This window comes from Thunnus maccoyii, chromosome 17, assembly GCF_910596095.1.
Source record: "Thunnus maccoyii chromosome 17, fThuMac1.1, whole genome shotgun sequence".
Classification (NCBI taxonomy): domain Eukaryota; kingdom Metazoa; phylum Chordata; class Actinopteri; order Scombriformes; family Scombridae; genus Thunnus; species Thunnus maccoyii.
In genome coordinates, this window is record NC_056549.1 from 18,712,907 (window position 1) to 18,740,648 (window position 27,742).

Here is a 27,742-nt window from a genome sequence, read left to right on the forward strand (position 1 = left end):
CTTAAATGTATCTACGACGATCAAAATAAGCTTGAGTCCATTAACGTAAACTGCATTTGAGATGCAATGCACTGAGGGCATTCTACTTCAGAAAGACACCATTTATCCCCTGAACCCTCCTCACCCTCATTAAACTCCATTAGTATATAAAAACAACAACAACAAAACGCTACTTTAGCTATTCTAGCTAAAACCTATCTCTAAATTCCCCCTACAAACACATCTAGGGCCTTTTGATACTGGCATCTCCACATCAATAAAGATTGAAAATCTATGCCTTTCATGTCCAGTTGTCTCTTATGGCTTTCAGTATTCCATTAACCATGTAATTAATACCAAGTAGGCTCTCTATCAAGTTTGCATCAGTTTGGTGCTTTGTTCTTAATAGCTAGCAAATATCAGAGACGCGCATCTTTGTCTACGAGAGCCATCTTGCTGCCATCCACTTCGTACCCACTCAAGGCTTTGAGACATCAACATCTTCCCTGAGAAACAAAGACGTCAGATAGGACATCTCCACCTTGATCACTGTCTTGCTCATTCTTTTTCCAGCCTTGCTCCGCTGGCAGTAAGTGCAACATCAAAGCCTGTTTAAAGGCTGCGTCATGTTTCATAGGTCAGAGATGCATCAAATGTCGCCCGCCTTTTCTTCTTGTTAATTGCTGTGAACCGGAAGTAGCTGGTGCTGTCCTGTGAAGCTTAATCAATTTTTGCTGAAGCCAAGTCAGCAAATGATGTAGATGTATTTAAAGTAACTGACTAATGTGTTTGTGTTGCTCTGGTTCAGGTGGAGGAAAAACAAACACATTTTAGGAATATTACTTGTCATTTTAGCTGAATGGCAGAGGGTGTACTGTTTGCTCTGGACCTTCGGGGCAAAGGCCTTTTTAAACTTAAGAATGATGAAAATATTTTACTTTTATCCTCTTGTTCTTCTGAGGTAGGCAGCAGGTTTTCTTTTGCCGTGCTTTTTTCTATACAAGTTAGAATTCTTGCACATGAACAATAGTGGTAAAAGCTGACAATTCTTGACAACAGTTAGCTATTTTGAGATTAAACAAATTGTGCAGAACAGTGAGCTGATAACATGTTGCACAACTATTCTCCAACATACTGTACCTATATGCTTTATTCTATCCCTAAAATTATACTATGTTTATAAGTCAGATGATTAACAAACGCACTGTAAGCCCAGAAACTTGAAACAGCCTCAATATTACCCTGATGAAGGCAAGACAGAAGAAGATGTCATGGTATGTTGGAGAAGTGTTGGGCGACATAGTTAATTTTATGATTAGTTAAATGGTTGATGAATGAATCAGAAGGATTATGTACTTTCTTTTTTACTTCGGGGCACCATTAGAAAAAATATGCTGAAGCTAAACTTCCTTCCTCTTATATAAAGGCACTTAATTTTTTCACCTTCATTATAGCTGAATATGGCTGCTGGTATACTAGATACTGTACCTCTAAAGTGTGAATAGTAATGTTTCCAGCTGTTCTGATGCCATCTGCTCATTTTCTTCAAATTTTTCTGCCTTATTAATGATTTCTTGACACACAAATCCTGCCTTTAATCCTTGTACAGTAAAAGTTATTCAAAGAGAAACTTCCCACAGTTTTAGAAAACAACTGACAAGTTGTTTTCGAGGATGATATGCTTCTAAAATATTCTTTGTGTTTTTAAGAGCCATAGTAAGAAAACCTATAGTCAAATACTGCACATGTTGTGGTATAACATTTTGATCTGTACCATTATGTGTTTATGCAATATTAGTAGCGTTACATATTTGACGTTGTGGTATTTGTAATGTTATTGAGTCGCACTACTACTTTTATAGTCAGTGGCTCTCAGTTGGATTTATGGGGTGGAGGAAGAAAGAGAAGTTTTTTTTTTTGTCAAAGGCAGACAAATAGGTTGCTAATGTGTAACTTCATGTTTTTATAGTGAGCCTTTAAAATAGAGTAATTGGTTTCTGAAGATGTATTATGTATAATTTGGGAAAAACAGAAAACTCTGCTTATTCCAATGGCTGCAGACTTAAAATTAAACATCTCACATGTACCAAGCTGTGTGTTTAGTAAAATTTAGTTGCGCAATGATTAGAAGCAAATAAAAAGGGACAATATGTATGTGCTCAGATACTTGTCGTACCGTCAGGGGGTCTGTTGGATGTGGCCACCACCACCACTCCAGTCTTGAACAGCGTCTCAAAAAGCTGCTTCAGGATCATGGCATCAGCAATGTCGGTCACCTGACAGAACAAGGACCAGAGAAGAAGAAGAAGAGACACATTCATGTACTGTATAATTTACCTTTTACTTGCCACACCGCATGTGTGTGTGTCTGAGGTCAAACCATGCCATCAACACTTCATGTTGATTAGCGTCATTCAGGTGTGCTCATTCAATCCTTTGTGTCTGGTCATGGCCATTCGCACTTGCATGCATCTGTGCACATACACACACCTGAACCACTTGAACTGACTGCAAATGGTCACGAAGCGGCTTTCTGCTGAGGACAAGTAGCCGAGACAAGGCAGCGGACCCAAGCTAATCAAGTGTGCGGACGTGAGAATGACTAAACGCCAGCGAGAAAACAAGAGGAAGAAAGGAATAATGAAAACGGAGCAATGTGAATCCAGACTGGGGTCATGATGGCAGACAAAGCTTCAATCCAAGATGGCCATATAAAGGCATATAAAGGTGCGCGCATGTTCTATGAACTAAACACAAGGCTACCAGGTTGTAATACATAAATACAAATTCAACAGTCTGCTGCCTTTTTCATCTGCATCATTTCCATGAGTCTACAATAAACAAAGGTCGATGACAACGCTGAAGCAAGGACGTTTATGAGTCGCTGGCTGTTAAATGAAGAGCTCTGACCTTTCTATTAGTAATGCAGAGCTCTCACTTTTGTTCTTATTCTCTCATCTCTCCCTCTCTTTCAACTCTGTTGTTCTTTTGAACAACCATGAAGGGAGAAATCATGTTACCCTGTAAGGCACAGTAGTCAAAGCAGCATGTAGGCTATACAACATCCTTCATTACTCTGACTAATATTATATATTATAAAAGAAACAGACTGATTTCAGGCCTCTCTTGTTGCTTTAAGTTGTCTGTCTCATGCCAATTGTCATTTATATTCAATAAAAGATATAAATGTAATTAGGTTTTCTCTCAAAAATCAACTTCATCACCCTGGTGAAAAGAAAGAATCACATTTTGGGGAGACACATTATTTTTCATTACATCATCCACATTTTAAGTAAATTGAGAGACTTTTCTATGATTTAAAAGAAAGGACAAGTCACATTTTAGAATGAAACCTTTTTAAGAATTAGGATGTCTTGAATAAAAGGAAGACTTTGCAGTCATGTATCTGTCCCGCCCCCTCCTCTCACTCCCTCTTGCCTACTTTCCTGTATATAACAGGCACTTGTGATGGCCATACCCACAGCATATGCCTCCTTTCATACTCTGGAGAGTCTTCCGCTTTTGCATATTAGCCTCACTGCCCTTGCCAATACTTGATTAACATTTGTGTTAAAGCCTTGATTTTGCTAAGGAGAGGTGGCTAGGGGCATCAAATTAGTGTGTGAGAGAGTGTGTGTGTGTGTGTGATTGTGTGTGTGCGTAATGAGAATCAACAGAAAGCCAAGGCTCTGTGTCTCTCTGAAGGGGCCCCCATTTCCTCCGACCGCAGGATTTTATTTTCATTTCAAAAGAATCATTTAAAAATGACCTTTTATACAACCTGGATTTGTTTATTCATGTGCCCTCAACATGGGCATAGTATGAGGGGCAATATTGATTGCTGAATGAGTAGGGGGAGAGGGAAAGAGAATGGGTACCCACAGAATGAGGAAGGTGGAGGGGACTGATGTAGCACTTGTGGAACACAAAAATAATGGTGCAATCTCCGTCAGCCAATGCCGATATTTAAATGAGCATCCAATTACTCAAGCGGCTGTCAGTTTACAGCGAGGCACACGGTTGCCAAATTAAACCTCTTTTGATGTTACACCTCTTTATGTACACAACCTATGAGCAATTTCACAGAGGCTGCACAGTGACTGAGGCCCTGAGACAATGACACTCGAGCGTTTTCTTCTCACTCTTCTTCTTCCCTTCTCACTCTCTTCCCATCTTTCCATCTCGGACCTCTCAATGGCGAGTATTCATTAGGGGAGCCGGGTGGGGGCCGTAAAAGGAGGGAGGGGGGCTACAAATTACTGATAATGGCACGGCGCTAATGAAGAGAATGGAGAAATGTCATTAGCATTTAAGAGGATAAGATCCATCTGACCCGCCGCCGCCAGTCGCTTTCTAGCTCCACTCACTTAAGGAAGCAGGAGAGTGCGACTGATACCCAGAGCCTCATTTGCATGGCTGAGTGGAGGAGGATGCTGATTGGTATAGACCCCCCCCACCACCACCACCGCCGCCACCTCCAACTCTCACAACCTCACAACCTCTTGTTTATGCATCACAAACAACGCGCACATGTCTGCTTGTTTCCCCTCCATTCACCGGTAGCAACAGTCGACAAGCGAAAACAGCAAAGCTGGCGACGGCAAACAAAACAAATCAATGAGAATGCACAAACAGCTCCGCAGTTTAAAATGTGAAAGACAGGCGGATGAAAGGAGCAGCTCTTGATCCTCGCAGATGCACAGAGAGTGATTAGAGGGAGCAACCGCACCTTCTGTGACCTTTGACCTGCTGGCATTAACTGTAATGATATCAGTAAGAAGAGCAACATTGTGCCACTAACAGATGTGTTCAGTTGGTTAATGATAAAGACAGAAGCTGCAGTGAATGACTAACTAGCTTACAGTTAATAGAGAGTGCTTCAGTTCTCTCCTCTTACACCAAGGGGTAAAATAAAGAGACTTTCTGCAGCACTAATGGCTGGAGGTGCCTTTTATTTGTGTATATCCAGTGTACAGTCTGGGTGAATTGGCTGTACTAGTTTGAGAGCCAAAATAACTCTGAGTGCATAAAAAGTAACAGAAGCAGATCACTAGGATCACAAAGTAAAGAAATGTTATATGTTGAAGATACATGTGAGATTTTATAATTTTACTACTACTTGAAAACTACACGCTATAGTGTTTGAGTGCTGTTGGAAGTCATTGGACACTTCTGCTATATTTAAAATGGCCGCTAGGTGTCCCCAGTCCTGTTTTTGTTGGGATGTCAAGATCATCCCGATGCCCACACAGGAAAGACACCGGCTGTGATAAAACACCAATACTGAACACAGATCAGATCGAACACTTAACACTTAACTCAGAACACAGCGTTTAAAACTATTTTTTAAAACTTTCTGGCCTAGAAGGAAAGAAATGTCAAAAAAACCCCTGTAAAATATCACTTTGTTTCCTTCTTCACACATTTCAGGGTCTCTTTTCTGTGAGTTAGTGTTTATGCCAAAGTCTCTTATCCTGTGGTTTTCAACTGACACTGGCTTTGTGTTTGATCCTAATATGTACAATAACATATCTCCTGTTTGCTTGCTATGGCCCCTTCATTCTGAATATGTTATTACCTACACATTTTTAAAAATAATAATTTTAAATAAATAATAAATAATAAAAATAATTTTAAATAATTTCTAATTATCTGTCTCTTGTCCTACTTTGACTGTCAAATTGAGTTCACTGTTGTGTAAAATCTGTGTTGTTGTTGTAAATATGTACATTGTACCACATCCTGGCCTTTCAATCATCTTTTTTCTTTATGTAAAGTTGTTTAAATTCATAAAATGCCCTTTAAAAACAGACATACTTTATACAGTAGGATCACAAATTATCTATTTAATATATCTGTGGTGCACTTTGAGGACTGTATGGGTATTTATTTTATCCCAGCTAATAGGTATTTCTTTACAATCAAAAACCTGAATATCAGCATTGCATTACATATAGTTGTACTAGCAGTATATTTACTAATATCACATGTTATTTAGCACTACTGTCAGAGTAAAACTGTTTTTGGCAAATTTACGCATTTGACATAAAGAACAACAACACAATTTTTATTGTCTTGTTTGCTACTTGCAGCTAATTTTCAAGCAGATTTTAAGAACAGACACACAGACACACACATAGAGTCGCTCACCTGAAACTCGTCAAAACACAAGAGGCAGGTTTCATTGCTGATCTCCATGGCAACCGGTGATATGGGGTCATAGGTGAACATTTTCCCTAGCCTTCGTTTTGGCAGGCTTTGTTTCCTCCGGTGGATCCCTTGAAGCAGTACACAAACGTCAGGCACATCTTAAAGCACACCTGCATCAGCAACACAAACCCACTGACAATACTGAATAAAGCAGTAATTTCACCTGTATGCATAATGGTAGACAATTAACAGGAGGGCTTCAGGACAAACAGAGAGATAAATATAGGATCTCTGGAATACGAGGAGTCAGAAAACTTCCACAAAGTCACACATGCCAACCTTCTGTAGTTACTGATGTGCAGTGGGAGGAGAATACTAACTTTTGTGGATGTCCAACATGAAGCCATTGAAGTGGACTCTCTTTTTACGGGTGTTTTCCACCTGGGAGTAAAATATATCCATGAGCATGGTCTTCCCTGTGCCTGATAGAGATAGAGAAATAATTAATATAATATTATATTTTGTTCACTTCTCAGGGATGTTTTAGAGATTTAGCACCATATTTATGTGTGAACTTACCGACATTTCCGTAGATATAGAAGCCTTTGGGTGGTGGTGGTGGAGGGGGAGCAGGTTCCTCCTTTTGAGGGGAAAAAGGGAAAAATTAGGAAGTGACTGTAAGATGTGTGTAAATCTCAAATCTTTTAACAGCTGTTTGTCATCCTAAACAATATGATAATGATAATGATAATAAAATGCACCACAGTTAATCATAAAAACAGGATTTTCTAAAAGCATGCATAGATTAATTCCTTATTAAAAAGCACAAGAGCTAAATGGTGACCTAAATAAACTTCATTATATACATTACCATATAAGACTGAATCATCGCTTAATAAACAAAGTATGCTGAGGCATTAAGCCACCACTACAGTGTGTGGTTTCACATTCTCCAGACTAGCCCACTGCAGGGGAGGAAGACAAAGGGGATCTAATCAACAAGACAAGCCAGGGTTCCCACGAAAGAAAAGCATCATCAGAGGAACAATGGGGGGATTTGTCAGACAAAACGGAGAGGACTGGATGAGGCTCCATACGAGATGGAGTGGACTTGTCTGTGCAGCCTGTTTAGCGCTGCTAATTGTGATACGGTACTGTTGCATTGAGGTGCTGCTGGAAGTCATTGTGCTGCCTGCCTCCGATCATCAAAAGGTCCCCTTGCTTTAAAAAAAAAAAAAAAAAAAAAAAAAAAGTCTTCTGTGTGACCAAGCTGAGAATATCGAGTAAAGCCAAATATCTCTAAAGAGGGCCCAAGCTATGTGAACGCATCAGTTTAAACATGACATGTAATGCTAGCTCGGGGCATATGTGAGTATGAGGGGGCAAATTATAGATATTTTAATAAGATTGTGGTTGAGGATTGTCCATCTCTGTAACTGGGCAATGTCAAATAGCTTTGGAATTAACTCAGCACTAGACAGAAAGGATTGCCCTCTTAAAATTTAATTTAGTGACTATTTCATGGCGACAGTACTCCCTGTCCACTGCACAAGGAGCACTTGACTCTGATAAAAGCAGACAATGGCCGATTGAAAACTAAATGAAAAAACAAACTTGTTACCCATCCTCTCTCTCTGCACCCTCTTCCCGCTCCTCCTCCCCTCCTCCTCCTCCTCCTCCTCTACCCCCTCCATCCCTGCCTGTCTTGCACTGGAGTGAAATCCTGGAAGAGCAACAAGCCTTTCCTGTCTGCTCTGGCATAACAGTGTATGACTTCTCCCTGACTTCCCAAGCTGCCCCCTGGCATGGTGGGGTAATTGTCAGCGGTGGCTGGTAGCCATTCTGCCACGGCAGAGTGGAGAAGGACAAGGCTGTTCCTCAGGCACTCTGTCTAGCTGAGCTCCGTGGCCTTGTCTCACCTCCTGGTGGAGGACGTAGACTGGCACATGAGTGGAAAGTTCACAAGCAGGACATTGCCACTTTGGCTTTTAAATGACTTCAGTAAAACTGCTTTTGAACATGTTTATCGACAACCAAAAGATGTCATGTCTCTCACTAACGAGGTTAATGGAATGACTGTGGGAGTCTAAGTTAGGTTTAACTGGTGCAACTGTTCTGCTGGAGACCTACAGCATACAGGAGGACTCTATGATGCAGGTCTGACTTGAAGAGGGTGGCTCCCACCAAACAATGGCCCATTGTTAGTCGACCATCCGCAAAACCACGCCACATTGGGTCAATATTAAGTCAAGTGTACTCTCCTCACAGACTTGGTCAGTTAGTGAGGACAATGGCGGCACTTTCACAGAGAGAACAGACACCGAAAGGACAGTGGTATGACCTGATTCAAACCAGAATAATTGCATAAGTACTCCAGTCAGTGTGTATGTGTATGTGAGAGACAGAGCAAGAAATAGGTGCAAAAGAAGAGGAGGGGGGGGGTTGGCGGTGTTGATAGCCTAACACCAAAGTATTTGTCAGAGTCCCGAATCAAAAGCAAAAAGGACAAGAATGGCCCAGACAATGGGGATCCCCTCATTACTGCATGGGGACGGTGAGAGAGTGAGAGGGGTGCCGGGACGGGCACAGCGGGAGGTCTGCCCTGCTGCCTTCCAAAATCTCTGCCTAACCCTATGTGTCTGTGCCAGCCAACCAACAAAAAAAAAAAAACTCCCACCACCAAATACTAGACAGTCAGCTCCCCTGACCTAAAAACAACAACAGCCCCCTACATTACGCTGTTCCAAAACTCACATCATGCACAATACACTTCCCAGACCCCTACCCTCCCTTTGACCTGAGCCCCACGGCCACTATCGGTGATACAACTGGAGTACAGTGCAGCGGACTCTGTCAAGTCCCTCCATATGTTGGACGTCAATGGGGCTTTATAACAGAATGGGAGTCCAGATGCCGCACTGTAAAAGGCTTTAAACTAGTCCATGCTGACATGCAAATCCTGAGCTGTATGCAAAATGACTCCCTAGTTTCTACCAAGTGAACTATATTCACTTTTCAACATTTTATTTGAGTGTAAGAATTCTCTGAAATGAATGAACTTATTTTTAGTTCCCTGTATAGTGACCTCAAGAATTCCCACTGTGCAAAGAAAAAAATTAACTTTTTGCTTAAAATCCAAACAATACAAAACTACCCCTATCAGTTTTGATGCAAAATAATGAAAATTAAGAAAATCTCAACATAATACTAAACTACACACTTAACACTACAGCGTTAAGTAAGTTTTGAGTTATTTCTGTTGAGAATAGTGAATGAGTGATTTATGGAGTGATTTTAGACATAACAGTAATCTTTGGAAATACTCAAGGTCCACTCACAAGCTTTTATTATTGAGCTTTCAAGTAGAGCTGCAACAATTAGTCGATTCATTGATTAGTCTATTGACAGAACAATAACGGCCAACTATCGGTTAATCGTTTTGAGTCATTTAAAAAACATATAATCCAAAAATTCTCTTGTTCTATCTTCATAAATGTGAATATTTTCTGGTTTCTTTAGTCCTCTATGATAGTAAACTGAATATCTTTGGGTTGTGGACTGTTGATTGAGATAAAACAAGACATATGACGCTGCATCTTTGTCAAACAGTGATAGATATTTTTCACCATTTTATAGACCAAATGACTGATTGATCAAGAGTATAACTAACAGATTAAATCAATAATAATGAAACTAATCAGTTCATCATCAGCCCCACTTTCAAGCGTATTACATGCTCTTCATCAGTGGTTGGAGTTTGCTGTTTGCTTTAATCTGCTGACATACATACTCAGTATCAGCAGTTATGACGTTATAATTTCAACCATGAGACTCATGGTTTTTTTTTAAGTCATGACAGCAAATTAGGTTGTTCCTCAACAGACCCATCTGCAGGAAAACTGAGTGAATTCAACCCACACTTGAAAGCTCCACATAAAGCTAGTGAGTGGACTTTTAGCGGTATTGTTTTGTCAAAGCACTAGTCTTGAATAGTCTTGTAGTCTTCTCTTCATTGTCGCAGACTACAAATTGAGCAAGCAAATATTCTCTCTCTTACATGGACTGTTATTGAGCAGTGAAAGAGGTGGATGTTAATAGAAATGGCTCAATGAGAGAGTCATCCGGGGTTTCTGTTTTGTGTTTTGTAACACATGATGCATTAAGAGAGAAGTCATACGCCGGGCAGAAAGGAAGGGTTTGTTGCTCTTGAAGGGTTGGAGAGTGCATCTGTCATCCTGCTACATGTAGACAATGAAATGCAGCTGAACCAATGTCAAGCAATTGCTAGTTTTATGCCTATTTGAAGGTCAGTGATGTGCTCTTGATCATCTGTCTTTAAGTTTTTTGGCAACCAGTCACATATCAAAAAAATCAATAAAGAATAATCTAACTCAAGTGGATTATCACAAACATTCTTTACATACTTAATTTACCTCAAAAACTTTGATATAGTCCTGCTAAGTAAGAATTGTGGCATGGGTTTCATGACAGCTAAAATACTTAAAGGACAGGTTCACAATTTTTCAAGTGTGTCTTAAAACAACAGTCAGGTGTCCATATGAACAGTGAAAGAGGTTTTCCTCACTGTAATCATTCCTCCTGTTCATACTGGCTATTAAAAGATCCCCTTCAAATGTGCTTTCAATCTAAGTGATGGGGGCCAAAATCCACAGTGTGTCCACACAGTCATTTTGTGCAAAAATGCATTTGAAAGTTTATCTGACGCTTATATGAGGCTTCAGCAGTCTGAGTTAGTCATATCAAGTGGATATCTGCCACATATACAGTCTTTTTAGCATCAAATTCCCTTTGTGTTTCCTCGACAGTGTTTCCCTGTTGAGCTGCAGTGAAAATACAGTAACAAAAAGAGGGACTTTGGCACTAAAAAGACTAACATTGAAAGATATCTACTTGATTTGACTCATTTGGATGGCTGGAACTTCATATTAGCTTCAGATAAACTTTTGAATACATTTTTGCACAGAAGGAGGATTTTGGATTTTGGCCCCCGTCACTTAAACTATAAGGGCATTATGAAGGGATTTTCTAATGGTCAGTATGAACAGGAGGAATGATTATTGCAAGAAAAACTTATTTCAATGTTTATTTGGGCACCTGACTATTGTTTTAAGACAGACAGACTTGAATTTGTGAACCCGGCCTTTAAAAGATACCTAAACAATGTTCATTGCAGAGATAAATTGTCATGTGAACATAGTATTGTAGTGAGGAGTTTTGAGGACGAGGACATATGATGTCATTATAACGGCTCTTTTACCTTTTCAGCGGATGCATCGCCTTTATTTTCAGCTGTTGTAATGCAGGAGTCTTTCACTTTCTGCTGTTGACCACTGTCATCTATTGAGTTTATTTTGGGTGGAGGTGGCATCAAGTAGATACTGTTGCTGTAGTTGTTAAGTGTCTGCTGCAGGTTAACCAGCTGCTGCAGCACATGTCGCTGCTGAGCATCGTCCCTCAGGGAGCCACGCTGAACGAGGCGATCGTAGTGTCCGACAGTTTTACTGGGGGGACAAAAATCTGCGGCTGGAGGCTCAGAGGAGCAGGATGATGTAGATGAACTGCTTCTCCTCCAGCTCGTGTAACCTGTATGCATTACACCAGACATAACAAGTATTAATCGTTACCCAATTCAGTAACAATTAAGCAGACAGTCTGTTGCATGTAATGAAACAATGTCTGAAAGAAACAGTAACTTATATATTATGGTACTATGTTATGTAGTGACGTAACCAGGTGTTCAAAGTTACCAAACATGTATCACCTCAGACAGACTGTAACACAATAAATATCACGCAGTCTTGAGCGCCAGAAAGACAGACAAACTCTTTACCTCTCACAGTGTTGCTGGATGCGAGACAGCTGATTTTCTTTGACGTCGGAACAGTGTCTTTAAGGAAACATGTTATTGAGCATCTAGCAGCTGCCGGAAGCCATGCTGGAAACAACGGGTACGCCGCCATGATGTTTCAAAATGGTACAACTTTATTGAGACTCATTTGACAAACAAGTCGCATGACAAAAGCATGAACGTGATGTAACCAAAGACTGTAAGACATAACTTAAGATTTTCTGAATGTATTTTATAGTATACAACACCATGTCTTAATTATTTAGGCTCGTAAACAACAAAAAATGTAGTGGATCCCCGTTTTTGTATGACTATATTTATCATTACGTTGAAGTATTGTCGCTGGTCGCTTAGTAAGTACAGCTTTTTTGTACAGTTTTTTTTTATTTTTTAAATCAATTAATTTTGTGCATTAAATTCTGAACATTTACAGTTGAATGTCAGATCACACGTGTTCCTACATTTTGACAACAGTTCCTTTAAAAAATTACGTGTGATTGTTCTGGATAATACCAAATGAGATGGACACATTTATGTCTGTGCTATTATGAAGCGAATAAAGTGGCCGCTGGCGGGTTGTAAACAAACCGAGCAGCAGGTGGCCCGGACAGAGTCAGCTGAACCTCAGCTGATCGGAAGTGCCACTCGCAGTTTTCAAGTTGGCGACAATAAGAGACGGAACAATACCGGAACTTGTGAGATTGGCCTTGAACATAAAAGTCATTGATTAGATTTTTTTATGTGTGTGGAAGGAAAAGTCGCATAGATACGTAACTTAATTGATATATAGTGTTATTAAATGCAATTCCCCCACTAAAACTCCATGATAGTTTGTAATACGTGGAAAAAACGTTGGTCAAATTATTATTATCAATTATTTTGAAGGTTCGTGCCGGAATGTACATATGTGTATTCTGGTTAATTTGACAGTAGCTGCTAGAAGGACGGGGGAGAAATGGCTGATACCATAGCTGATACAAGAAGGCTTTTTACTAAGCCTCAAAACCTGAATGACGCTTATGGACCCCCGAGTAATTTTCTGGAGATTGATGTGAGCAACCCTGAGACCATCGGGGTCGGCAGGGGCAGATATACCACGTATGAAGTCAGACTGAAGGTGAGCCCTGAACTATCAAACGCTAATGACGTTAGCTTTCAAGCTAGAGACCTGGCGTAGGCTAACGTATTTTCTGTGGTCAGAGGAAGATATGACCTCTTGACAGCAGGATTGGCGCAGTCGAAATGACGTGTATATAATCACAAAGTCGATATTTAAAAGCGTGAATGACTATGTATGGGGAGCAAGGCGCTTTTCGCCAAATGAGGTAGCTAGCCTACGCTCGTCAGAACTAAGCTAGCTAACACTGGTTAGCTATCTGACATTATATTAACGAGTTAGTTGCGGATATTAACTGGAAAGTTTTCTGGTTTAATGTCGATTAATACGTTTTCGAGAGCTTCTGGCAACGTTAGTACAGTAAGCCAGCGATAAATGTTTACTTAAACGTTGACAGGCATATTGTCAAGAGGCTGGAATTTGTTTACATTAGCCTCAAGTGTTTTTTCCACTGTGTCGTGACAGTGCAGCTGTTTCACACAAGAGCAATAACTACACATGAATTAGGATTATATAACATCTGCAAGAAAATGTCACCAAATAAGCCCTCAAAATAAGTGAAAGCCTTTCTGAACAGTTCAGAGTTTAACTTTCAGCCACACCCCGTTTTCTTACTGCAAAGAGTAGATAACAGCATTGGTCACACTTAATGACCAGACTGACGTGAAGGTAGGATTGTATGACCAAGTGCTAATCTCTGTCCTTCCATTTACTGTTGGCTGACTTGACAGATTATTCATGTTATTCTCCAGTATCAGGCCAAAGGGGAACAAAACTCAGCAAGTCAGCTTCTCTTGAACTGTAGACAGGATGCATCATACTCTCTGATCATGTCCAGCCTTGCCCACCCCCCCATGACATATTTCCTTCCTCCTACTCTACTGAAGAACGTGCAGGGGAGAACAAATGCTTTTCTTCTCAGAGAAGCTCCTGTAATTCATTGGTAAACTAGCTGAGAAATGGTCTAAAAAGTGTGTGTATTTTATCATGTAATCTAAATACATATGAAATGTGTCAGACTATTGGCTTAAACTGTCCCGACATTTTTCAGTATTGAGTAATCACTTCAGTGAGGAGAGTAACGGTTAACCACTACGAGCTATTGCAAAACACAGATTCTGAATCATATGTACTTTCATCTGTCACAGACACACAACTCAAAGTTGAGGCCTAAATAGCATTAAAATCTTATAAAATGCTTTTGAACAGTGTCAGCACTGTTACTTAATTAATTAGCACATTGTATTTATTTATGAAATTATTGACAAAAACATATTGGCAAAATGCCAACTCAAGGTCCATTTACTTGCTTGTAGCTTTTGACCATATCACACAGTCTTCATCAGCAGATGGAGTTTGCTCAGTTGTCATGGAACTGTTAGACGTGCAAGCTGTCCATGTCAAGCTCAACTTTTAAGACAAACCAGATGAGAAGACTTAGTGGTGCTCAGAATTAAGAGTTAATCAAGAGTTATTGAATATCTACAGTTCCACGATAACTAAAGAAACTTTGAACTTGAAGGTTGAAAACGACAGAATAAGCAATTTAGTTAATGAATTGCCAAGCTTTATTTAGACACTGTTGAGGTGTTTAAAGGTCTTGATCCAATATGTAGACCCAACAGCAAGATGATTTGGGTTAGCTTACAGGGCAGAACCAGTGAGCCAACACAAACACCAGGCAAAGTTTGAATTATTTTTCTTAAAGATGGGATTATTTTCAAGATGTGACACAAGTTGAAGTTTTTTAAAAGAAATTTATGTGTCTTTTTTCATGACATCTGTCACCACATACAATTTTGTATAAATTGAGCCATTCAGGACTATTGTATGCATTTTTAATGTGCAGGCTGCGGGTCCGAAATTGTCATGCAGTCAGCAGGCTTATCTGATTGCCTTGTCTCTTATCTCTGAATTGTCATTTCAGTTGACTGACACCCCTGTAGTTAGTGGCCTGGAGCATTTAGATTGGTTAACAGCCCTAAAGTATTTATAGTTTCTCTTTACCTTAAAGAAAGGGTGAGGGAAGAGAAGCCGTCTCCAGGCATTAGCGTTGAATATAGGGCTACTGTACTTGATTAGCGTGTAATAATTAGCATATGCGTGTAATCAGCATTATTGTGCACCTCATAGCCCTGTGTGACCCTGCTTTGCATAAGACCACAGAAGAAGCGGCGCATCCCTCACTTCTCAACAAATGTGGTGTCAACTTTGCTTTGCTACTCTCCTTCTCCTTTCTTCAGCTTTCTTTAGAAGCATTTTACTCCATCTCCAGCATGTTAAGAGTGTTAGCCACAATGCCTCGGCCTGGAATGCATAGCGTTTGCTTTTCTTTTTTTTTTTGTCTACGTCTTGCTTATGATATTTAGAACTACTTTAATTTTTATTATCTAATTATTCTGTACAGTTTCAGGTTATAGCTCATTCTCTTGTCTCCTGTTCTCGTTGTCCACCGCTTTCCACCCGAAATCAAGAGAGAGCCCTTGTGGCCGCACTGAGAGAGTCTGCCTAATCCCCTCATTGAGAGAAGAGAAGAATGAAACAGGCCAGGGTGTGGGGGAGGCTGGAGCATTTACTCCCCATCCTTATCCACCCCCCCAACCCATGGTAGGGCAGAAAGCCACCCCCTCACCAGCCTTCACCCTGTTGCCCACTTATCCCATTTCACTCCCAGCTGTGTGCAGTCAGTCGCCTAGTTCATAGTGCGGTTACCATACTCCTTATGATAACTATATAGGCTGAATGGATGGTTGACTGCATGGTGTAAACACCAGAGCAAGAGCTCATTCTTACTATAAAATTATAAAGTTCACCCTGAAGTAAAATGAGTGTCGGCTTTTTTCATTTGTCTGAATGTTCTCAAAGTTAGTGGTATAAGGACTGGATTATCCTGTGAGAAGCCAACTGGTTGCACTGGCTGTGAGACAGGATGTATAGTCACTTGTTGACATTCTGGCTTACATTTGTTTTTAAAGTCAATGGGATCAGTCTACTTCTTTCAGTCAGGTTTTTAAAGAAGTGAAAGCTGAGTTCATAGTGAAAGAAGGCGGATATCTCATTTTGCCTGAGTGGACTTGTAATGTCGAGAGTCGCGTTGAAACAATCGATTTTTTTTTTCTCTCTCATCTAAATCCCTTCGATTTTAAGTGTAGTTGAAATCTGAAATGCCATATAGAAGCTGTATAAACGCTCGTAGGTTTGTTGATTATGTTCTTTCCTCTTCTTTTTGCCTCTGCACATGTTTTTTTATGTTCCTAATGGACAGAGTTGTAGCTGAGTCCTATCATATCACCTTAATGTCTTCTTGGTTGTTGCTGGTTTGAGAGGATCCCCTTAAGCAGTAGAGTGTATTTGTTTGGACCTCAGCAAACAGGGGGTTGGAGTTGGTGTGTGTGTGTGTGTGTGTGTGGGGGGGGGGGGGGTTGGGTATTACCAAAATTTCTTGTCTTTAGTTGGTTCCCATCTCATCCAGAGAGCACATTCAGGGAAGCGAACTTTGGGATCTCACTTTGTTTATGGATAGGAGTACATAAAAGGCCTCTTATAGCTCTGTCTCTCACTCTCACTCAGTCTTCTACCCCTCCTCTTCTCTACTCCCATAGCTTCTCCCTCTCTCTTTCTTTCTCTTTTCCATTTGGGCATCGGGGCGGGGGCCTTTGGTCATTAATAAAATGGGGAGAGATGGAGAGTGGGTGTGTATGTGTGTGTGAGGTGGGGGGGGGGGGGGCTTGTCAGGCACAGTCAAGTGTAATCCAAAGTCTACAGCATCCTCTTCGACAACTATTTTAATGGAAATAGGGAACATATTGTATCAAGGCTACCATATCCTACTTGAAATGACAGTATCAAAAGTGGGAGTTGATACTATGGCAACAAAGCAGCTTTTTGCCAGCTAGGCGAGTCGGAGAGAGGGTAGGCTGTCAGGCCGCAGGGGCCGGCAAGCGAGGGAACGAGTGAGAGAGTACATGGAGAGGCGAGAGCGAAAGACCCATAGCCCCAAAGCTTTTGTTCCCTGTCTCTTTTTTTCCCCATTTTGGAATATGATGCAACGAGATGGTATTATGTTGCAATTTTTAATGCTATTATTCTGAGAGGGGTAGTATATGGGAGGGATAAGAAGGGGGCATGAGGGAGGTTTAGGATGCGCACTCTCAAACTTGACTTAATCCATCCTGCTAAAAGCTAATGCATGGTGCCCTTGAACTATTCTCTCAGGAGATGAGTGATCTTTGTCCCCTCTCTCCCTCTTTCTCTGTCTCGCTGTTTTTAAGGGTTCTAGCTCTTTTCAACCCATTTTCAATGAGCCTAAGGTATTGTGTTCCACACATTATGAATAACATGCTCTTCCTATGGAGCGTAGATTGCACCTTGTGCACTCATAATGGAAAGTGAAGCTTGTAGGGTCTACTTTGAAGAAGGTGCACCTAGCTTTATGCTCTTTCTTTTTGAAAATATAGTATCCTCTCTTTTATACCTGCTCTTAATATATCCATTAATTCCTCATATGTGTGTTTATTTGCCTTTAAGTTTGGGAGATTTTTGTCCCCCTTCTGCAAACTTTAGTTTCTTTCACCTTCCTTTCTTTCCTCTCTTACCTTTTTATTCTGTCCCTTTTTAGAAAGTGAGAGGAGCAAAGTGTGCCTTTTAGACAATTGATGAAATGCTAAGACTCGGCTGGGTGTGGGCCGGTCCCATGTCCCAATCACTGCAAGGGCCAGTAAGTTGAGACACCCGGGCCCTAACCTCTAACCAGCCGTGAAGAGAACAGAGGCAAGGGAAACCTGATCTTTGACTCCCGGAGCTCCCACGCACCACCTTCTGTGTGTGTGTGTGTGTGTGTGTGTGAGAGAGAGAGAGAGGGTGAGTGAGTGAGACCTCTCATTTTTCAGTTCTGTCATTTTCGTTCCTCCCCTTGTCCTGCAAGGCCAATCTCTTAATCACAGGGTTCGAGAGGGTGAGAGGATTGAAAGGCCAGGTGACTTTCTTTCCTTACACTCTCACCGCGAGCTTCATTGTCTCGAGATGAGCGGTGCAGGTTGGACTGTGTGTGTGTGTGTACAAACAGGCTCGAATGCTTCGGGCTATTATATTTACATTGTTAACTGTGTGACTGGTCAAATCTTTATACTTAACACCTGTGCATGCATACTTCGTGTACGTCAGTGTGTGCTTGCGCGTGGTTAAGTGTTTTCTGTGTGCACATGATGGGATTAGAGTCACGGCGGTGGCAGATTACCTGTAACTGTGATCTGTTGTGGTGGGGATTAACTTTGCGGAGCTCCATGCTGTGAGGTAACATGACGCAGCGGGGACAGACCACGGTGAGTGGGAGAGTGGAGTTAATGCTAGAGCACTGGGGCGATAAAGCTAAGATAATCCACTTCTCCTGTGACCTGAGAAAGAGGAGGAGTGAGGGGCTCATTGACAACTTCACCTGGAGAGAACTTGAAATAAGTGGGGAAGGAAAGTTTTAAGGGCTGGTGAGTCACATAAAAACTCAGTGGGAAAGAGGGAGTGGCAGTGACTCAGTGTGTTTATATGAGCTCATTTGAGTATAAGGCAATACTCATAGTGATGCTACTGTCATCTCAACCAGGTTATTTCACCATCATTAATATCTGTAAGTGTGACTTTACTAAACAGAGCCGTTGCTATCATTAATGTTAAAGAATGAGTTTGGCTTCTTTTGGTGTTTCAAAACTGCAGGCGCCACTAAGGTCACAGAAAGAACTGCATGCAGAAATGGTTTGTTTGTTTTAAAAAAGAACTGCAAGGATAATGTTGGTGAAACAAAACAGAATTGGTGTCACTGGTGTGAGAGAGAAACAGCGTTCATGTTCATACTAACACTAGAAGTATGAGGCTTAGTTCTCTGACAGATTTAAAAATCAGGTTGCAATGAACACAAGGCTCTTAAATCAGAAATCAATAAACTAAAAGATAAGAACATAACAGTTCACAGACATTTTTAAGAATACAGGATATTATTAAGATTTTATAAGTGGAACAAGCTCATCTCTCTTTCCCAGGCACACACAAACAATACTTTATCTTTACCTGAAATATCCCTCCAACTCAGTACTAGATGTGGTAGTTAGAGGATATTTCCAGATCTGCTCCAGTCTGCTCATAAAGTGGTGATGTTCAATCAAGATAATTGCAAACAGTTGCAAACAATTAGTTAGTTTACAATTGATAAATGTCTGTGAGGAGTTTGGGAGGTGAAATTAAACATATTAAACAAACGTCTCTATTTGATATGTTCTTCCAGAGTTGGCTTGAAGCTACTTTTCATCTGCGGTTCCTTGGCATGTCATGTTCAAAACATAAAACACAGTGATGTAACAACACCAAATGAACAGGCAGACACATGATACAATCCTAAATGTAAATGAGAGTGGTAGAGCTGCAACTAATGATTATTTTCATTATCAATTCATCTGCAGATTATTTTCTCTTTCTTTCTTTTTTTAATTGATTCTCCTATAAAACATTGAAAAACATCCATCAAGCACCAAAAAGTCTTAGATACATAAATGATCAAGCTATCACACAACTTGTAAACTCCTACAAATCAAATCATCTAAACACCTTAATGAAATAATGTTAGTGAAATTATCTTATAAAAGAAAAAGAGATCAGTCTGTCGCTTGAAGAAACAACTCACACAGGAAGTCTTAAGTGTTAAAAAAAATCCTGAATTGTTCCATCTACTCAAGTACAATTATCGTTTGCATCAGTAGAACATTAAATCACAGTCATGTCGGCAGCTCTCGTTTTCATTATTAAATAGAGAGTTAGAGTTTCTCATTTGGATCCTTTAATTTTGAAGACTGAGGAGACGACTGAGCAAAGAGGGAAGAAAACCAGTGCCTGTGTTTTCCCCCTTTGAAACACCATAAGAGGAGTCTCAAGGGCAGAAAATCTGACTTATTATCGCAGTGCAAAGGAAATATAGAGGAAAAAACACTGAAAGAGGGAGAGACCATGAGGGCTAAAAGACCACTCCTGCTCTCCCTCCTCCTCAATTAGTCATGCACAGAGCAGATGAAGCTCCCAACCTCCCCAGTTTTTCTGCTCTTCCTTTATGACCCCCCCCCCCCCCCACACCCTCCCCCATCTCCCCTCCCCACCCCCACCACCACCACCACCACCACCACCACCACCACCTCCCCTTTTCCTTTTCGGTCAGCCATTTACTCAGCCTTCTAGTTAACTTTCCATCCCCTTTACTGCACACAGTCATAATTGTCTTCTCATCGATCAGTCTGCTGCTCACACTGTATTCACCTACTTGCTCAATTGCTTTGCTCTTGTGATTCCTTCTTCCATGAATTCTGACCTTCTGTGAATGCGGCCTGCCAATGAAATGCTCATTCACTCCCTCCTTCTTTGTACATTGTCATGGGATGGCCATGTGCTGTCAGGACTAGTGAAGAGGTTTGGCATTGTGCTGTAATATGCTGTTTGCTTCAGTGTTCTGTCAATGTCGAAACATCTCCCCTTTTCAATACGAAATTCACTCTCAAGTGCTTGTCAACAGCAACTTAGAATTATGCACACATCTGTGCATCGGCGTACATGAACACAAAAAAAAATGGCAAAGCATTCTGAGTGCGACAGACCTTGGTGAGCAAAACATAAGTGAACTTTTTTTTCTTTCCTGGAGGCCAGTTTCAATTCTCCTTTTCATTACGGTTCAATTTCAAGGAGTCTTTTTGTTTTTTTTGTTTTTTCATCCTTTTTTTTTACTTTTATTAAAATCACAGTAGAAAACACAAGGCTATGCCAAATCCAAAAGCAAAAAAGCCTTTCGCTCAAGTCCGCACATTCACTCCAAACCACTTTCTAGTAATAATATTTTTGCTATTCATACCATTACCACAGGAAGTAGGCCAGTGTACTTACCCCTGATTGGTTGGTTATTTTCTGTGTGTTTATATGGACATCTTAAATATGTTTTCCGGTCAACTTTGTATATAATAGTTTGGTAAAAATGTGATAATGCTGCCAGAATGTATAGGCTGTCTCATGATGCAAAGGTAAGCATCCATTATTTTATTATTTTGGGACACATTTTTGGCCATTATCACTTGCATAAAATGCAAATACATTGCAAGGATGAGTGGCTAGAAAGACATTTATACACCATATACATACTGTTAGAGCTGAAACAGTTTGTCGCTTAATTGATCAACAAAAAATCTGCAACAATTTTTGTAATTGATAAATCATTCAAGTCACGTATCAAGGCAAAAATGCCAAAAATTCTCCAGTTTCTCAGATGTGAAGATTTGCTGCTTTTCTCCTTGTTGATTAAACAAAATAAGCAATTACAAGTTGAGATGAAATGAAAAATGCCTTTTAAAACCTTTTAGATCATATCCCCAGTCATATTGTGCACCTATTTAACAATGTAATGCCAAAAAAACAAATAAATCAAATTCTTATATCAAAATCCAATCATGTTTTCTTCCTGTAAAACAAAATATGACGTGTGCTTATGTATGTAGGCTTGAACCAACCAATTTCAACCAATAATATGACATCCATCCATCAATCAGTCTTCAAGATGCATTATGACACCTCCACTTTTCAATGTTCAAATCAAATTCCTCCCAACGTGACATCCCACCTGTCTGTCCTCATTCACTGGGAAATACATCACAATACGGAAATTAGAAATGCTGTTGTATCTGGAATTTAAAGTCAGTTCGTGCTCTGGGTTATTTTTTCACAATTGTTAACCAAAAAAATAGTTTCTAAATTAGTCGGTACTCGTGAAAATAATCAATAGATACTGTTTATGATAAAGAGTGTGTACACATGCTTCATATGGGCTTTGAGACACTGGTTAAACTGGGGTTCACAGAAAATTTTAACTCTACTTACTGAGCTTTACTTTTTGATACCATCACCTACCTGAAGTTTTCTCAAAGAAAACCCAAGTCTTTTCTTGACAAATGATTATGTCATTTGTGTAACCGCTGTAATACTTCAAGGACTATTCCTCAATGAATTCAAGGCATCTCGTAAAAGTGACACCTGTAACAGTTTGCCACCTGTGTGTGTGTGTATGTGTGTCCACAGACCAACCTACCCATCTTCAAGCTTAAGGAGTCTTGTGTACGGAGGCGATACAGTGACTTTGAGTGGCTCAGAGCAGAGCTGGAGAGGGAGAGCAAGGTGAGCAATCGAGGGTGAACTCGACACAAAGAAGCTCGAGTACTTGACTTATTAAATAAGAATACGACATTAAACACATTGATCACACGTATGTGTTGTCTTTTCAGTCTCACTTTTAATGAAATCCATAAACCACCTGTTTTTTTTTTTTTAGCCTTAGAAATGGTACATAGAAATATGATTACATTGTACATAAACACACTAGTTTTTCTTAAAAACACTAAAGCACTAAATTCCTCTTTTAATGCCAGTTTAACTGCTGCTGTATGATTTTCTGTGGCCGCTCTTTTGTCTCAGGTGGTTGTCCCACCTCTCCCAGGAAAAGCTCTTTTCCGGCAGCTTCCGTTCAGAGGGGACGATGGGATATTTGATGACTCTTTCATTGAGGAGCGGAGACAGGGTCTGGAGCAGTTTCTCAACAAGTAAGCTCTACCACATCTTCTCAGATCTTCCGCTATTTGGCGGTGAGGTTAAAACAATTTATTCATTCCCATTTTGTTCTTCGTTCGTCGCAACCGCTTACAGCTTCTACCTTCACAAGGTATTATTTTAAATCTCAAGAACAATATAACACTTTGTGCAATAAGTAGATTCAACTTTTTCACTTCTCTTCATATTGTTAACAAACTGAACCTGCAGAAACAGGCAGGTCTTTTTCTAACTATCCTCCTTAATTCTCTTTTATAATTATCTCGCAAAGGACAAGAACAACCAAAGAGGACTCAAGTGCGCACCCCCACAACATAATTTTTCCTACATTTGTTTTATTGTTGATGTGTAATTTATGATAATTGCAGCTCAAATTACAGCGCGTGGTTGCATGGGATGGTGTGTGCACCTCTGCTTATTTTTGATCCAGCATGTCCTCATTTTCAGCTGCGGAACAATAAAAGTTACAGTGCGATTGTAATTATTTGCTTTGATTGCAGACTTGGCCATTATCTTTGTTTCATGTGCAAATGCATCAATGTTTCCTGTTTGAATATTAAGTGTGCAAAGACAGTTGAGAAAATTAAAATCCATAAATATGTTTTTTAAAGACGATGAGAATGTGTTGGTAATTAAGATTTTTTTCCCCCCTCTTGCTTCCTATGAATGAAACACTGCTGTTGATCATATCATTGTTCAGACTTAATACTGGCCGATGTGGCTGGCAGCATTGTTTAATCTGTGATTGAGAGCATTGTGAAGAGGAAATCATTTTGAATGGTAAACATGATTGTCGATGCGAAACAAATGAGGAGGAGAAGAGAGAACTATCAGTTTTAGTCTAGTCAAACATAATTCATGCTTCAGGTAAAGAAGAAGGGCTTACATCCTCTCTTCAAAAAAGCAGGCAAGGCCTTGAGATTTGAAGATGCTTCTGACGCACCTTATCCTCGATGTCAACATTTCCAAAACATATTAAAAAAGGTTTGCTGGGAGCAAACTTGATCTTTCTGGTTATTGACCTGGTATTTGACCTGTGAAAGCCTCTCCTGGGCTGCGTAATTTGTCCGAAATATTTTCCATTAGAGGTTAAGATGCATGCATATGTACAATGTCATCATGTTGATCTATTCTTGCCAAATTTACCGTTTATTTTACCGCTAATGTACCGGTCTCAGGTGCACTGGCTCGTTCTTGTTAAGCTCTTCTGCGTCATCTGAAGGGGCATTCAGGGAAAGCTTCATGTCAGAGTGGCTTCAGCAGGGCAAACATACAGTATTTTCTAGATGTAGTGATGGAATACTAGTAATAGTCATGATAAAGGACTGATTTATTCCTTCATCTATCCCTCAAGCTCTGATTTCACATGGAAGAAGGAGTTGCATTGTCAGAAAGTTAGATGTGTCGTCTTTGCTTATTAACTGATTATTGAAGCCCTTACAGAAGGCTCTTGTGTATCCTTTACTCTGGGTTGATGGGTCTTTCCCTTCCACAAGATCTTAATCGACACTTGTGGCTTTTTTTTGGCTCAGAGGTGAGAAGAAAAAGCATCACTACTACTACTACAAGGTAATAAGAGCTTGTGGCCACCACCACAGATCTAAGAATTTGGCAAAATGTATAAGCCAATGAGTTTTTTTGTTGGTATTTTGTCAAATGAATGTCAAAAACTTGGATATAAGGGACAGTTATTATGTAGCTGACATAAATAGGCTTTATAGATTGTTGTATGTGTTTGACCATACGTGATATCTACAGCTGCAAGTCATTGTCATATAGTCTTACAAATTCAAAAATGTGTACCTCCACGTTCCCTAAATTCACACTACCTACTAATTCTGATGCTGGAAAACTGGCAAAATATAGTTTACTCACAACAGTCAGTATGCATACTGGCATATCTGGCAAATCTATAGCATTTAAACCTATAGTTTTTTTTTGCATTTAGTATTTTGTCTTTATTATAGTGACAGTAGAGAGATGGTAGGAAATGAGAGGAGAGAGAGGAAAAGAGAAATGGTGAACAACATGCAACAAAGGTCCCCAGTTGGACTCCAACTGGGAGCGTTGCGGTTCATGGTCAGTGCACCCTTGGCGGATGCCCCAAACTCTTGATTTTTAAGTGTGCTTTTGAGGGACACTATTCTCTCACAATGCATTGCAAAAGAAATGGAGAATCTGCTCAAAGCTGGAATAAAATTCAAACATGATTGGTGATAATTGTAAAACTGCTCCAAGAACAGTTTGACTGACATCTGACGGTGCAAGTATTGCATCATTTCCAGTCAGTATAAATCAGTTAATGTTGTGTATACTAACTGCAAATACAGTATTCTATAAAGTATATGTTTATACTTTCTACAATTATTATGTTCTATCGAATTGGGACAAAAGAAATCTAAAAAAAGAAAAAAAATGCCATTTCTATTTTTTTAAAGGATGTGAGGATTTAAAGTCTGTGTAAAGCAATAATACATATTTGTTCTGAGTTTGTCACACCACAGAAAAATGTGTAATGTGTAACCACCCAGCCAAATTTGAATGATTAAAAAAGTCAAGTCATAAAATTAGGTTTCACAATTGTGGAAAAATAAGCAGTATTCTCTGCTCTGAAACGCTGGGGGCGCAACCAACTGAGCAACCTCTTGGTTAACAACACTCATACCAAACTCCTGTATAAAAATAACAATTTAAAATAGGCCGTGTTTGTAGGTGAAAGGCAAGCTGCATGGATGATATTTTACAAATAAAGTAATGTTAGGAGCCACTGTTTAACTTGGCACATATTTTGTAGGTAAAAGTGGACCATTGTATTAAGTTTGGTGCACTTAACGTTACTCAATTCTCTGCTGAAAAGTCCTTGGTGACTTCATTGTAGCCATCACCCTTGGACCAGTTGGCTCTCACGCCGTGCTTTTTGGTGCTGCCCGGCAAATGCTCTCCCTCTGGCTGGGGACCTCCAGCCACACAGCTGGTGCTAAAGCCGAAGCCGCAGGCCGGCGCTGTATCCGTCCTCCCAGCTGAACAGTTGGTGCTGAAGCTGAAGCACCTGGTGGCTCCACCCATCAATGGATGCTTCAGTTGGGTTTAAAATAAATCCTTGAGCACTACGTTGACTGAAAATGGCCCCATTCACCAGTAACAGTGTATTAGCTGAGGTGAATGCCAGTTGTCTCCGATGAAAATTTGTATAACTACCCGGTGTAAAAATAGTAACTATGAGTACATGCACTCCAGTGTTTATATGGTGGGGGAGGCATCATGCTAGTAACCCTGCTACATCATGGATCCACCAGTTCAGGCCTGCCCAAAAAATCCTGAACACAGAAAAGTCGAAAAACAGTTGAACACTTAACACTAAGTCCACAATTCAGTATGACATAGTTCACAGTCTTTTCACGTTTTCAGCAGTTATTTTCTAACATGTTTAATATGTTTGAAAAGAAATCTCTCATTTTCCTTTACAAGGACTTTAAGAGTATCCGATTTTGCATCATTTTTGCTTTATGTAACAGGATGACATTGGGCATACTGTAAATTTTCTTATAAATGCCTCTCAGCAACATCATGAAGTTGAGTGTGTTTATAGTGTCTTATAGGAGTGAAACATTGGAAAATGTTTGAGATCATTTTATTGTATCGGCTTTAGTTAGCTCATTAGAGTTTGCATTCATCAGCAGATCAAACCACGGAGACCTTAAATCTGTAAAATGTCACTTTTTTAAAACTCCTTTCCATTTTTAATCATGTTTCAGTTCTTCATCAGCTGTTAAATTGACACACACACACACACACACACACACACACACATAGGTAGCAACTCTTAAATGCTCCCACATAAACAATTCAAATGTTAACTGATGTCTTCCCTCCAACTCATGATTCCCGAACTTGTTTCTTGCAATTAGGTCACTTCCCTGCTAAATCTTCCCAGATTTCTTACCTTTATTTAGTCACATGCTTCTTGTAATCTCTGCTCCATCTGTCAGTCCATGATCTCTGTCTCCATGTCATATAGACTCTCTTTGAACAGTCAGTCAGGTTTCAAACCCGCCTTTTGCCCTTGTGTGTTTCAGAGTGGCCGGTCATCCACTAGCCCAGAATGAACGATGCCTGCACATGTTTCTACAGGACGAGTCTGTGGACAAGAACTACACCCCATCCAAAATCAGACAAGCTTGAAAGTAAAGATGGCTCTGCTTGGCCTGGTCTGGCTCGGCCCCGCTCAGCCTAGCTTGGCCCGACAACCCAAAGCTCTCTTCACTGCTCCAGTTTTCTCTCAGATAATAAACATTTCAATGATGACTTCCCTCCCCTCCCCGCCGCCCCCCAAATAATATTCTTCACTGCCTCTTTTAGTTTAATTAGTGACCCTGATCGGTGTTTGTTTTCACCTTCTAATTGGAGTCAAGAATGTTCGACACATAACTGTGGTTGAAAGTAATTTATAGTAATTTCTCTTTATGTCTGGAAATGCCACTAACATGGATATATTATGTATTTATCATTAGCTATGTCTTGAATATATTCATTTATATAGTATCATTGAATGAGCGTTCTATGTATGCAAAGCTCCTGTAAAGACCCACAGCGTTTTTCCATCATATATTCAATATTGGCATGTTGCAACTTAACACACACACACACACACACACACACACATTTGATGGGCCTTGACTTTCAAATCACACTTTGATCCTTTCTCTCTCTTCAAAAAGGAAGCATGTGTGTGTACATCAACCAGCACATGCCGAGTTATCACAATGATTTTCTAGAAAGAAAGAAGTAATTTACACAGAGGGAACTGCAGTATTTCTACAGGCTATATGCATTTTGAGATTTGTAAACTGCTGTGCCATTTTTGTTTATTTTGAAGGTTTTTCCAATAAAATAGATGAAATGTCCACATGCATAAGTACATTTGTTGAATTTGAGTGTGTGACCTGTCTAACATTACACACCGGATACTGCACGCTGCTGTTAGAAATGTCCAGTAATGTCAAAGTAAATGT

General features: G+C 40.0%; 2 protein-coding genes across 3 annotated transcripts in view; one reads left to right on the top strand and one right to left on the bottom strand.

The window, feature by feature from the left end:
- The window catches only part of afg1lb (AFG1 like ATPase b), a 29,337-nt gene extending 17,212 nt beyond the window's left edge, over window positions 1-12,125 (bottom strand). Inside the window, exons 1-6 of the mRNA XM_042390607.1 lie at window positions 11,981-12,125; window positions 11,408-11,733; window positions 6,709-6,769; window positions 6,510-6,611; window positions 6,130-6,257; window positions 2,156-2,255 (exon numbers count right to left, since the gene is read on the bottom strand). Coding sequence (XP_042246541.1) covers window positions 2,156-2,255; window positions 6,130-6,257; window positions 6,510-6,611; window positions 6,709-6,769; window positions 11,408-11,733; window positions 11,981-12,110 — 847 coding nt within the window. The 5' untranslated portion in view covers window positions 12,111-12,125. The remainder of the gene's footprint in view (window positions 1-2,155; window positions 2,256-6,129; window positions 6,258-6,509; window positions 6,612-6,708; window positions 6,770-11,407; window positions 11,734-11,980) is intronic.
- A 789-nt stretch (window positions 12,126-12,914) lies between these two features.
- snx3 (sorting nexin 3) lies at window positions 12,915-27,634 on the top strand. Of its 2 annotated transcripts, none has more exons than XM_042391186.1 (4): window positions 12,915-13,115; window positions 22,206-22,301; window positions 22,599-22,723; window positions 23,002-23,316. In XM_042391186.1, the coding sequence occupies exons 1-4, from the start codon at window positions 12,954-12,956 to the stop codon at window positions 23,087-23,089; spliced, it is 471 nt and encodes a 156-aa protein (XP_042247120.1). In that variant the 5' UTR covers window positions 12,915-12,953; the 3' UTR covers window positions 23,090-23,316. The 2 variants fall into 2 exon arrangements, with proteins under 2 accessions (XP_042247120.1, XP_042247119.1); XM_042391185.1 differs by lacking the exon at window positions 23,002-23,316 and adding an exon at window positions 26,807-27,634 and having other exon boundaries at window positions 12,920-13,115.
- Window positions 27,635-27,742: the final 108 nt, after the last annotated feature.